At 64.3% G+C, this 11,174-nt stretch overlaps 2 protein-coding genes across 2 annotated transcripts; one reads left to right on the top strand and one right to left on the bottom strand.

Moving 5' to 3' along the window:
* Positions 1–1,026: 1,026 nt before the first annotated feature.
* On the bottom strand, positions 1,027–4,342 carry MYL5 (myosin light chain 5). The gene is made up of 8 exons (XM_037829158.1): positions 4,265–4,342; positions 3,951–4,062; positions 3,452–3,831; positions 3,273–3,348; positions 2,255–2,359; positions 1,850–1,928; positions 1,576–1,624; positions 1,027–1,128 (listed from the first exon to the last, which is right to left on the bottom strand). The coding sequence occupies exons 1-8, from the start codon at positions 4,340–4,342 to the stop codon at positions 1,027–1,029; spliced, it is 981 nt and encodes a 326-aa protein (XP_037685086.1).
* A 3,936-nt stretch (positions 4,343–8,278) lies between these two features.
* On the top strand, positions 8,279–9,846 carry ATP5ME (ATP synthase membrane subunit e). Its single transcript, XM_037828874.1, has 4 exons — positions 8,279–8,395; positions 8,537–8,591; positions 9,189–9,287; positions 9,741–9,846. Exons 1-4 carry the CDS (start codon positions 8,360–8,362, stop codon positions 9,764–9,766), a joined length of 216 nt encoding a protein of 71 aa, XP_037684802.1. The 5' UTR covers positions 8,279–8,359; the 3' UTR covers positions 9,767–9,846.
* The last annotated feature ends 1,328 nt before the right edge of the window (positions 9,847–11,174 follow it).

The following is an 11,174-nucleotide window of genomic DNA, read 5'->3' as shown; positions in this document are numbered from 1 at the left end:
GATGGGATCAGAGATGAACATGGACCTGGCACGGGGACCTCGGAACTCCTGGGGCCCCTTGGGGCTTCGGGGTTGCTCTGTGGTTGTGGTGAGTGGGTCACTGTGGCTCAGGTCACCTGGGCCTGACTGGGTGGAGCCATGGCTGCGGGGACGGGGTGACTCGTGTGTCCCCAGTGTCTGTGCTGCTGGAGGCTGGCCGGTGCACGCATTCAGCTGTGTCTTTGTGCCCCTCTTTCACACACATGGCAGCGCCAAGCCTGGAGCCCCTCCGGCCCCATCCAGGGGACGCCTGTGCAGCAGACCGGCCTTGAGGCTCCCAGCTCTGCACCCTTCTGAGTGTCCTGACCTGCATCCTCCTCCTGGGGAGCCCCCCGCCGGGATGAGGGTCCTGAAGCCGGGGTGGGGGGTGTGGGGGTGAGCGAGGGATCAAGCGGCCCTGCGACAGCCAGGCTGAGCACCCGGGACCAAGAGCACACCCAGGGTGGGGGTGGCTGTAGCAAGATGAGCAGCTGCTGTGTGGACGGACGGACAGCCACCCACCCAGGCCACCTGCCCAGGGGTGTCTCAGGGGCCAGGCAGACAGAGCAGCTGGTGCCTGGAGGGTCAGTGCACGGACAGGCCGAGGCCCTTGGGTGGCTGCAGGAGGGGACAGGGCTGTCCTGGCGTGAGGGGCAGGGGGGTGGAGGGGGTGTCCCGAGGGCCTCCAGCCTGGCCGAGCAGGAGTGGACAGACGTCAGGTCAGGAGGGCCTTGCGGGGAGAGGCACGTCCCAGAGGCTCCCTCTGCTGACCACGGAGTGGCCAGCGCCCCGGGCTCCAGGCCCCGCTGGGGGCAAGCGGCCGCCGAGCACACACCCCGACACTCCTGCCCCCCGACACGCCCACCTCATGGAGATACGGCTCCCCCGGACAGACGTTTGCAGGCGAGTTTTGTGGGTCTCGTTTACTGAACCAGCCGGGTGGGGGCCGCGCAGGGGAGGCCCTGGGGGGTGACCGGCCCGCTCTCCCTCTCTGAGCCAACCCTCCCCTCACTCCTCCTTCTCCTCGCCGTGGGTGAGCACGTAGCTCAGCGCCTTGTAGTCCAGGTTCCCGGCTGCGTCGATGGAGGCGAACTGAAACATCTGGTCGACCTGTGACCGAAGGCAGAGGGTGTGTGTGTGTGGGGGGACAGGCTGGGGGCTGGGGGGGGCAGGGTGAAGGTGTCCCCTGAGGAGCTCGGCCGGACACCAGACGCCAGTGCACCGCAGTCTGGGGCTCCTGCTGCCTCCAGTCCCACTTCTGCCTGGAGGTGGGGCGGGAGCCGGCCCAGGGCGGGGAAGGGGAGGTGCGGAGGGGTCTGGGGGCTGCCGAGGGCTGCGGTGCTCGAGCTTGGCGCCGGGGGTGGGGTGGGGCACGGCTCTGCTCTGGCTCGTGGGACAGGGTGGACTCGGCCCTGCCCGTCTGAGGACTGCACACGGGGCCCCAGGCCCGCGGTAGCCCCCAGTGCACGCGCGTGTGAGAACCACCCACAGCTGGCTCCAGGGACCCCAGCCCCTCCGGGCTCTGCAGACAGCCGTGGGGGTGGGGGGGGAGCCCACCTCTTCCGCGGTCATCCTGTCGGCCTGGGACATCAGCATACGCTTGATGCTAAGGGAAAGGAAGGGAAGCGGCCGGGTCAGCTGCTCCGAGAGAAGGGGACACAGTGGCGGAGGCTCCTCCCCTGGGGTCCTCGCGGAGGGGGCAGGCCCTGCCACCCCCAGCCCGTCTCCCTTGCACCAGGCCGGGCAGCGTCCCTGGGGCCGCGGGGAGGGCGGTGCGAGTGCGGAGCGTGCACACGCGGGAGCCCAGGGACCCTCTCCCGCCCGCACTCACTAGTCCCTGTGGATGCTCCCCTTGCCCTCGGGGTCCAGCATCTTGAAGGCATTCAGGATGGTCTCCTCGGTGTCCGTCCCTGTCCACAGAGATTCCCTCAGGGTGTCAGTCCTGCTCCACGCCCCGACCGCAGGCAGAGAAGGGGACGCAGCCCCTGCTCCGAGGACCCCGAGGCGCCCCCTCCCCGCCCTGCAGGCCCCGCGCGGGGCCCGGGCCGGGGGGAGAGGGGGCATCACACCCCACGGGCCCAGGATGTGGCTCCTGGAATACCAGGCATTAGGATTTCTCGAGAAAACCTGAAAAACCCATTTTTATGTGAGATGTCTGGATTTGTGACAGGAACTAACTAAACACACCCACGGTGAGGGCAGACTGCTCTGAGGCCCCTGGTGCCCCCACACTCACCGGTTAGCTTCTCCCCAAACAGGTTCAGGAACATGGTGAAGTTTATGGGCCCCGAGGCCTCCTTGAGCATGGCGTCCAGCTCGTCATCTTTGACATTGATTTTGCCTGTGGCAACCATGGGGAGTGGGCTGTCACCCTGGGCAGGAACGTCCCCTCCTGGGGAAGCCCCCGGCCTCTGTGTCGACCCCTGGCCCAGCCCTCCCTCCTAGTTCTGGTGTCGGGGTTGCTGCTGTCACTGGTGATGGTCGTGGTCTCGGTGCTGTGTGTCTGACTTGCCCACCAGCCGGGGAGCCCATGTGGCCGCCGCCCCCCGTCTGTTTGCCAGGGTGACCCTGGGGCAGTGCCAGGCACATGGCAACAGGGCGCGATGGGGAGGGGAGGAGGTGAGCAAGTCAGGAGGTTCCTGTGGGGGGGGCATCTGTTGTGATGGAGAACAGGTTTGGGGACATGTCAGCCCCGGGGTGATCACCTCTTGAGGGAGAAAGAAAGGGGGAGGGGATCATGGAATTCAGGAGGATGCTGGGGTTCTTCGTTTGGGATTACTTGGATGGAATCGGGGCCTGAGCTCCCCACAGGGTCCATCCACCCTCCCTGCCTCTGTGGGCAGCACCTAGAGGCAGCCGCTGAGAACGAGGTGCCCCCGCGATGGGAAAGCGAGGTGGGGGTGTCCTGCCAGGCTGGGCTCCATATGGGGAACGGCTGGGTTTTGTCTCCTTGGGGGAGGATGAGCAGCGAGGGCTTCGGCTCACTGTCAGCTCCGCGGGCAGGCGGCGAGCTCACCCGTCCAAACCGTAGGTGCCGTCACCCTGGCAACGCTGGCCGGGATGTCCCAGTGGGGCATCAGCTCCTCCCGGGGCCCCTGCCCACAGCCCACCCTGCCTCACCCTGGGAGCCTCTGCTGACCAAACCCTGGGCCCCCTCAGCCTGCAGGAGCGCCGGCCCGGCTCCCACCCCAGCCCTTCTCTGGGTGGGCCCCTGCTGAGCCCGGCGCGCCCCCCGCGGGCCTGGGAGCACCTACCCAGGGAGGCGTAGGTGTCCTTCAGGTCCTCCTTGTCGATGAAGCCGTCCCGGTTCTGGTCCATCAGTGTGAATGCCTGCAACCCGACACCACCCCCATCACCGACGTCGTGCCTCTGGGGGCTCCCCCGGCACAAGCCCTCAGGGCGAAGGGGCTCCCGGGGAAGCGGCAGGTCTCACCTCCTTGAACTCCTGGATCTGGGTCTGCTCGAAGTTGGAAAAGACATTGGACGAGGCCCGCTGGGCCCGGAGGGCACCTCCCTCCTTCTTCTTGGCCTTTCTGCTGGCCTGAGATGGAGACCGGGGGTCATCGGGGTGGGCCTGAGCAGGGCTGGGCAGCGGGGTCTCACCGACCCCAAGCCTGGGTCCCAGGACTGGGGCGGCTGCACCCTGGGGGCTCGGTGTTGGCCTGGGCCCTAGGGGAGGCAGTGGCCCCACGGAGGCCCCGAGACGGCACAGCCCCCAGGCGCCCCCTGCACTGTGCTGGATCCCAGGCGCGGCAGCGTGGGCCACGGGCACAGACCACACGCCCAGCACACTCGCACACAGCTGTCTGCCCACTGTGCACACACACTCACACTCACAGTGCACACTCGCTCACACACCGCTGCCTGCCTGCTCACACACTCATACAGTGCACACTCGCTCAACGTGCACCGCTGCCTGCCCGCACACTCACCATAGGCCTGCGGTTCCTGTGCTGGCGTCTGAGCCCCTGCCCAGGTCCCCAGGACCAGTGTCTTAAGGTCCTGCCCAGTCCCCCAGGATGGCTCGGCCCCGGCCACCACTCCCTACAAGGACAGGCTCATGGCTGCCCCGGGGGAGCAGACAGCTGCTGAGTGACGCAGCCCCCCCGGCCTGTGCCCGGCAGCCCCCAGCCTCCCCCGGCCCCTCCCTGCCCTGCCCAGCAGCGCTGGTTCCCCGAGGAGAGCAGCTCCCGGGCCTCGTGTGCTCCCCAGGCCACCTGCACACGTGCCTGGGAGCAAGGGGCACCTTTTCCAAATCGGCGCAGAGGGGCAGCAGGAGGCCCCGGTGGCCATGGGCACAGACACAGAGAACACAGCAGGCCATGACCCCAGGCCTGCCCGCCCCCGGCCTGTGAGCTTCTGGCCTGGCACTGCCTTGGGTAGGAGGGCGGTGGGTGGTGTCTTCTGTCAGGCCCCGAGGGCGTCCACCAGGGCATGCTGTGTGGCTGTGCCGGGAAGGGGCTGGGTCGTGGTGCCTGCAGCAGGTGGGGGCACCGAAAAGTCAGCAGCATTTGTCCTGACCCGGGGGGGAGGGGTGAGAGGGTCAGGGGGGCCACAGGGATGCCCGGAGGGGCCGGCAGGGAGGGAGGAGTGCAGAGACCCTGGGTTCCCGGGCCAGGAGTTTGTCTTCAGGCAACTGGGCATTTGCTGGCCACTGGGTGGACACCAGGCAGCGCGAGGCCAGGGGGCGCCTCATGGGACAGGAGCTGGGCTGACCCACCTGGGGGCTGTGGCCTGGGAGGACCCTCAGAGTGGGGGGCGGGCCACAGGGGTGGGCTGCAGGGCGGAGGGGCCCTGGCAGAGTGCTGTGTGAGGCTGGAAGGACCACCCCACAGAGGGGGAGGGCTGTGCTCAGAAGCCAAGCACTGCTGGGGAGGCTCCTGGGGTGCGGCCCAGCCTGAGCTGGGCACTAAAGATAGTTCAGGGCCCCAGGGGCTCAGCCCGCGCACCCGCTGACCCGACAGGTGCGGCCGAGGACAGGCGGCCGTGCGTCCTGTGCCAGTGGGCAGAGGGCACCCTGTGGGCCCCGGGCCGGGCGGGGGCTCCTCTGGCGGCCGCGTGCAGGTCCCAGCATGTGTCTGCGAGCTGTCGGGGTCCTCCGCTGTCCCTCCCCCCAGGAGCTGCCGGCATGTGGCCCTTTCCCCTCCTGCTGCTCCAGCCCCCACCCTCGGCCCCAGAGACACTTATTTTTGATTCTGGAGGCAGTTGCTGCTGAGGAGTGTGGTTTATTTTAAAATCCAGTGAAGGAAAAGCACAGTTGTCACCTGAGTTCATCAGCCCAGCTGCTCAAGGGCAGAACCTGGGGGTGGGGGCTCAGCCCCAGGACACCGCGTGTCAGCCAGGGAGGCAGGCTGGCTCCCCTGGGTTTATCTCCAGCTTCGCTGGGGTGTGAACCTCAAAGCTTCCTCCTGGGCCACGAGGGGCTGGGGGAGCTCTGCCCACCCCTGCAGCTCTCAGAGGTTCCACCTTTGGGCCCCATGGGCAGAGGAGGCTGGGGCAGGGCTGCCTCTGGCTTCGGGACAGGGAACTCGACAGGGGCCACCGCAGGGCAGGGAAGGAGCAGGCCCCCCCGAGGCCCCCACAGGCAGGCAGCTGGAGGAGGGGCCCCTGGGGCGCCAGGTCAGGCTCGACGGGCAGCGGGAGGGTGGGGGAGAGCAGGCCCGCGGTGGGCTCAGTCTCCTGGTGGACGGTGGCCAGGCCCCTCCTCCACCGGGGTCCCCAAGCCCCTGAGCACTGCCTGGCTGGGCCTGGGCACTTCTGTCTGTGTTTCATTCACTTTTGTTTGACAGCTAAATTCTCTTTGGAAACACATTGGTTTGATGAAGAACAAGAAAGGTGGGTGTTTTAGTTCCCTGTTGCTAAAGCAAATACCACCCAGGAGAAATCCAAATCAAGGCGCCCCCACGGCGATGCTTTGTGGGCGGCCTCTCCTGGCGGCTCCGTGCCTCTCTCCCCGGGACCCCCTGTTGTAAGGCCTTCCCTGACCGCACTAGACAGGCCGGGCCACACCCTAACTGAGGTCGCCTCACCCAAAGGGCCTGCTCACACCCACGGGGACGGACCGCGTTTCAGAGCACGTGTTTCTGGGCACACGGCTCGTGCAGAGCACCACAGTGGTCTCCACGTCCCAGCCGACGGGGGCCTTCTGGGGTCCCGGTCTCGGTTCTCGGGGAGCAGCACAGGGTGACTCCCAGGGTGAGGTGGGCCCTCGGGGACCTGCTGCCAGACGCAAGTCCCTAGGTTCTTGACCGCGAGAGAGAACACAAGGGCACAGTGCAGAGTAAGCACGCAGGAAGTCTATTGAGTCCACACACACAGAACACGCGGGCGCTCCCGCAAAGAACGGTGAGGGCGAGAGGCCCCGGCGCTGTGGGACGTCTGCTTCCACAGCTGTGTGGCAGCCCCCGGCCTGAACAGAGCAGGCAGCAGTCTGCGGGACCTAGGCAGCGGATGTTTACTTTGTCAGCCAGTAAAGAGAAAAAGGGTAAATCGTAACTTAAACGGGAAGAAAGTGGGAGGTGAGAAACTCTTGGTCTCATGAAAGAGCAGGAATGTTAACCTAGTCTACCTGCTTCCCAAGTGTCCTCACTCTTGTGGTTGTTTACACAGCCCCACCCTGTAATTCTTCCCCTCCTGCAACACCCCCATGTCACACACACTCCCCCACCCTCAGGAATCTCTGTCTTAAACCCTCGTAACTGGCTTGCTGTCCTCTTTCAATCGCACGGCCAACTTCCCTGCAAAAGCAGAAACTGCCTGGCGAGAAAAAAGCCGTTTGATTTTCTGCTGATTTCTGCCTCCCTGTGAGTAAACCCCAAATGAAGGTCATGTTTCAGAAGATGTCTGGTGTCTTCTTTGGTCTTTTGACTGGCAAAGCCCCCTTGGACTACAGCAAGATTTTTGTTCCTTTTGTTGTTTTTATTAACCATTTTACTACCTGCCCCTTCTCCTCCTTTTGTTAATGCTCAGCCACAGAGGATGCTCTGGTGGGGCCGGTTACCCGCCCCCCCCGGTGCTATTTTTGCTGCTCTCCTCCAGGACATTGTTCTCCTGGCTGCCTGACCACTTCTTGGAATTTGCCCTTTGCTCTGCCAGCCACCGCCCTAATTCCCACCCGCCCGAGCCCGATGCCAGGCGGCACAGAGGAGGACAAGGATGGCTGGCTCAGGCTTGCCGGCTCATCTGAAGTCACGTGCCCAGCTTTTCCTTGAGAATGGTGCTTGTCCAGCGCCTCTGCAAGCTTGTGGCTGCCTGCCCGGAGACAGAGGACAGCAAGAGGGGAGACCCAGGGCAGCCGAGGCCCAGCGGCCTGGCTAATGGGAGCCCAGGGCTTGGGACTGCAAGGTCCTGCGGGCCCATCAGCCAGGGGCCCCGAGGTGGGCTCTGCGATGAGTGTCCTCTCAGGAAGACCCAGGCCCTCCATGCAGTTAAAGATGACAGCTGCTGGGGCAAGGACACACCTGCTCCAACGGGAGTCTGGGGACTAGGGGTGCACCAAGGCAGAGCAGTCCCCAGAGTGGGGAAGGGGCTCTGGGAACCACCATGTCTGTGAATCCAGAGGGGCACTGCCCTGGGGCCATCCCCTCTCCACTGGGCGTGGGGCTTGGGGGCCAGGGACTGCACTCAGATCTCACCCAGAACCTGGCACCCTGGGACTCCCTACCCAGAGGCCTGGAACCCACTTCAGAGTCTCAGGCCCACCCAAAGCCTGGCTCCAGGGCTGACCCCTCCGGGCTCCAGGGCTGACCGCTGTGGGCTCCAGGGCCAACCCCTCCGGGCTCCAGGGCCCACCTCCTCTGGGCTGGGACATGGCCGGGGGCGGGGGAGGGGTAATTAGGATGCATTCTCCAAAGCAGGAAAATAGGGTGTGCTTTATTTTGCAGTTTGTAAGCTCGATTTATACTTTTCAAATGTTTTGAGGTGTGGCGTGTGCGTCTCAGCTCGCATTGGACCTGCCCCGGTGGATGGGGTGGGGGTACAGGCGGAGCGCTGCAGCCGGAGGGGAGGGAGGGCAGCCGGCGTTGGGGGTGGGGGTCCCAGTGTCGGGGCCGGCGGGGCGGAGCCCGCTTCCGCGGAGAGAACACGCCCCTCAGCGCTAGGACCCCGCGCAGGCGCAGCGGGCCGTGGGTTCCGTGTCCCCCTCCCTCCTTCCCGGCCCCTGCGCGCGTGCGCAGTCGGTGCTTTTGTCCGCCATTCTCCGTCCTGCCGCTGGGGGTGCCGTCCTGACCGTCTCGCTGCCGACGGCGCATGCGCGCCCGAGTTGCGCACGTTACGCTTTCGACTCCTTGAGGTGCCTGCTCGGCCTCCCAGTTGTGCTTCCGGTGCGAAGGTCGGGGACAAGATGGTGCCGCCCGTCCAGGTCTCTCCGCTCATCAAGGTGAACCAGGCTTGGCGGCCGCGGCCCGGAGCTCGGTTCTGAGCCCACGGGGCCCCGCCGCGCGCCCCCTCCCGCACCCCGTCCCGCGCCGAAGCCCCCGGTTCCCCGGCGCGCGCCCCGCTGACCGCCCTTTCCCCGCAGCTCGGCCGCTACTCCGCCCTGTTCCTCGGCGTGGCCTATGGAGCCAAGCGCTACAGTGAGTGACCGCGGGGCCGGGTGGGCGCTGCGGGGGTCGGGCCGCCCTTCTCGTCTGCCGGGCCGCGCCTGGGGCTTCTCGAAGCGGACGGTGCTCGGCTTTCTCAGGACACCCCAGCGTCGTTCCCAGCCGGCAAAGGGGAAGGCCGGGGGCTCGGGGCGGGGCGTGAGGGCGCGGGACACAGGCTGCGCCCGAGATCCGTAGCCAGGGGCACGCGGGGGCCGCAGACGCGGAAACCTCGGCGTGTGTGACTCTCGGGGCGGCCACAGGAGGTATGTAGAGTTGGCTTGGGGTTAGCAGAGGCTGCCAGGACCCAAAATGCAGACGTGTAGTTCCCGGGAAATAGTTGGTTCTTGCGGGTGTTGGAGGAGGGCTGAGGAAGTGTGTGCGAGCGGCGGCAGGGGGTGGGCTGCAGGACTGCATAGCTCTTCCCGGCCCGGCTCAGTTTGGGAATGAGGCAGGCCTTGGCCTGCGTGGATGCTCTCCCCGAGCGTAGTGCCCACAACTAAATAAAGATGACGTGTGCACAGGCTAGATTTTGCCTTTTATGCAGCATTTCCAATGACGATGGAAAGTCCCATCCCCTCCCCCCCACAGGTTATCTAAAACCTCGGGCGGAGGAAGAAAGGAGGATAGCAGCTGAGGAGAAAAAGAAGGAGGATGAATTGAAACGGATTGCAAGAGAATTGGCAGAAGGTACTTACAGATTTTCCCCTGTCCAGAGTTTCGGGAAAAAACAGTGAGGGGCCCAGGTGAGGGACAGCGGCTGCCCCTCTTTCTCCAGCACTGCTCTGCGAGTGGAGAGTGCCTGGGTCCCCTCACTCGGAGGGGCAGGGTGCTGTCGATGGGATGTTGGGGAGGATTGGGGGCATGATGACAGTTTGGTTTTGGCAAGGCTCTTGGGGGTGAATGGAGATAAATGTGAAGTGGCCCTGCCACCCTCTGGGGCACTAGGGGTGAGCGCCCCTCCACTGACCTTGCAGCTGCAGATTCAAATTAGAATGTCCAAGGATAAGGAAAACCAGATGCCAGTCTGGCTCCATTGGAATGAGATATCGGATCGTTTAAAACCTTTGACCTGAAGTGGTTGTCTTAGATGTTTGTGAATATAGTAATGTATGCGCGTGTGTGTTTTTTTTAACATTTCAGCCCAAGATGACAGCATATTAAAATGAGAGATGTGCGAGAGCCTCCTTTTCTCCTGGAGCAGTAATGGGTGAATAAAGCTTTCTGTGATGTATAACATGACTCTCAATGACCGTCACAAGTTGTCTCTGGTTTCTGGATTCAAACATGTCAGTTCTACTCTGTTTTGCCAGCTTTTGTGGAGGGAGGATGGGTGGGTGGGGGTAGGGATCTCACAAGAACTAATCAGCATCACCAGTCACAGGCCAGAAATGCAACTCAGCACAGCAGGGAGCACAGAGGCTTGCTGCCACCTGTTTGTCCTGGGACGTCCAAGTGGGAAGCCCCAAAGGCTGCCCTTTGTACCCGACATGGCAGGTCTGGGATGTTTCATTTTTACTCTGAGTTCTAGTTGGCTTCTGGAGCCAGCCCAGACCCCTTGATGGGCAGGGGGCAGACTGTGCCTGTGACAGAGCCATGTCTGGGCCCTGGGGGGAGGTGCTAGAATCTCACCTCGAGTGGGCTTGGGCACTGAGGGGTGGGATGGGGTGGGGCTGATGCCCTTACCAGCGGAAGGCATGGTCCTAGACCTCCGCCTTGACCCTGGCCGGTCTGGTGTGAGACCGAAGCCCAGAAGGGACATAGCCTCCCGGGATCAGGGCCCTGTCCTGCCTGCTGTCACATGCGCAGGTTCATGGAGGTCGGGCCTGTTGTGCCTGAGCAAATGTCCCTCCCCAGTGGGCTCTGTGGGCTTCGGGTGGGAAGCGGGCATCGCCGCTGGTCGTGGGCTCTATCCCTGAGCAGCCTGGGCACCTGGGCGGCCTGGTGGTTTGGAATGGGGTGATGTGCTGCTTCCCAGCCGTGTGCCTACAGCTCATTCCCTAGGCTGTGAGCCATTTTCATCTGCAAGACGCGTTCTCCTGCAGATGTGCAGAGGGAGCGACACGACAGCACACAGACGCTCCAGCTCTGTTTGGTAAGGCAAGCTGCACGTGAGTGAGATGGTGTGATGTCTCTCACCTTGCTGCAGTAGCCTCCCTTGTCCTGCCTCAGTTCACCCTTTGCTGACCCTCCAGGCACAAGGCATCCCAGCGGCTCCCAAGGCCCCTTCCTGGCCCTTGAGTGCTGCTGCCCAGCTTGGTTTGCTTCAGCCGTGCTGGACCTGACAGCCTCCCAGGGCGTTGCTGGCACCTGAGGCATTGCTGGCACCCGGGGTCTGTGCCCCCTCCCTCGCCTTCACATCTGCTTGGACACCTTGACTTCCCTCGTTGCCCTTTCTCCCTACAGTGCATATCGTGGCCCCCACCAGGTGCTTCATTCATTCCCTTAGTTTCTTGACCCCCTCTGGGACCTGGAGGACAGGTGTTTGGCTCTAACTGCTGTGTCCCACTGAGCCATCTGGCACGTCAAGGCACTCAGTGTACACCCAGGGTCCTCCAGGCCCGAGGAGCTGGTGCC

This window comes from Choloepus didactylus, chromosome 3 (genome assembly GCF_015220235.1).
Source record: "Choloepus didactylus isolate mChoDid1 chromosome 3, mChoDid1.pri, whole genome shotgun sequence".
Lineage (NCBI taxonomy): Eukaryota > Metazoa > Chordata > Mammalia > Pilosa > Megalonychidae > Choloepus > Choloepus didactylus.
This window is presented reverse-complemented; position numbering and strand designations above follow the sequence as displayed.

Bases quoted from the DNA above. Each gene is read 5' to 3' on its own strand.
- MYL5 (XM_037829158.1), bottom strand. From the start codon at position 4,342: ATGGCCTGCTGTGTTCTCTGTGTCTGTGCCCATGGCCACCGGGGCCTC. The intron at 4,063-4,264 runs GTGCCCCTTGCT...CTGTCCTTGTAG, and splicing joins TCTGCGCCGATTTGGAAAAG to GGAGTGGTGGCCGGGGCCGA. The intron at 1,929-2,254 runs GTGAGTGTGGGG...CTCTGTGGACAG, and splicing joins GTTTGGGGAGAAGCTAACCG to GGACGGACACCGAGGAGACC.
- ATP5ME (XM_037828874.1), top strand. From the start codon at position 8,360: ATGGTGCCGCCCGTCCAGGTCTCTCCGCTCATCAAG. The intron at 8,396-8,536 runs GTGAACCAGGCT...CTTTCCCCGCAG, and splicing joins AGGTCTCTCCGCTCATCAAG to CTCGGCCGCTACTCCGCCCT. The intron at 8,592-9,188 runs GTGAGTGACCGC...TCCCCCCCACAG, and splicing joins CTATGGAGCCAAGCGCTACA to GTTATCTAAAACCTCGGGCG.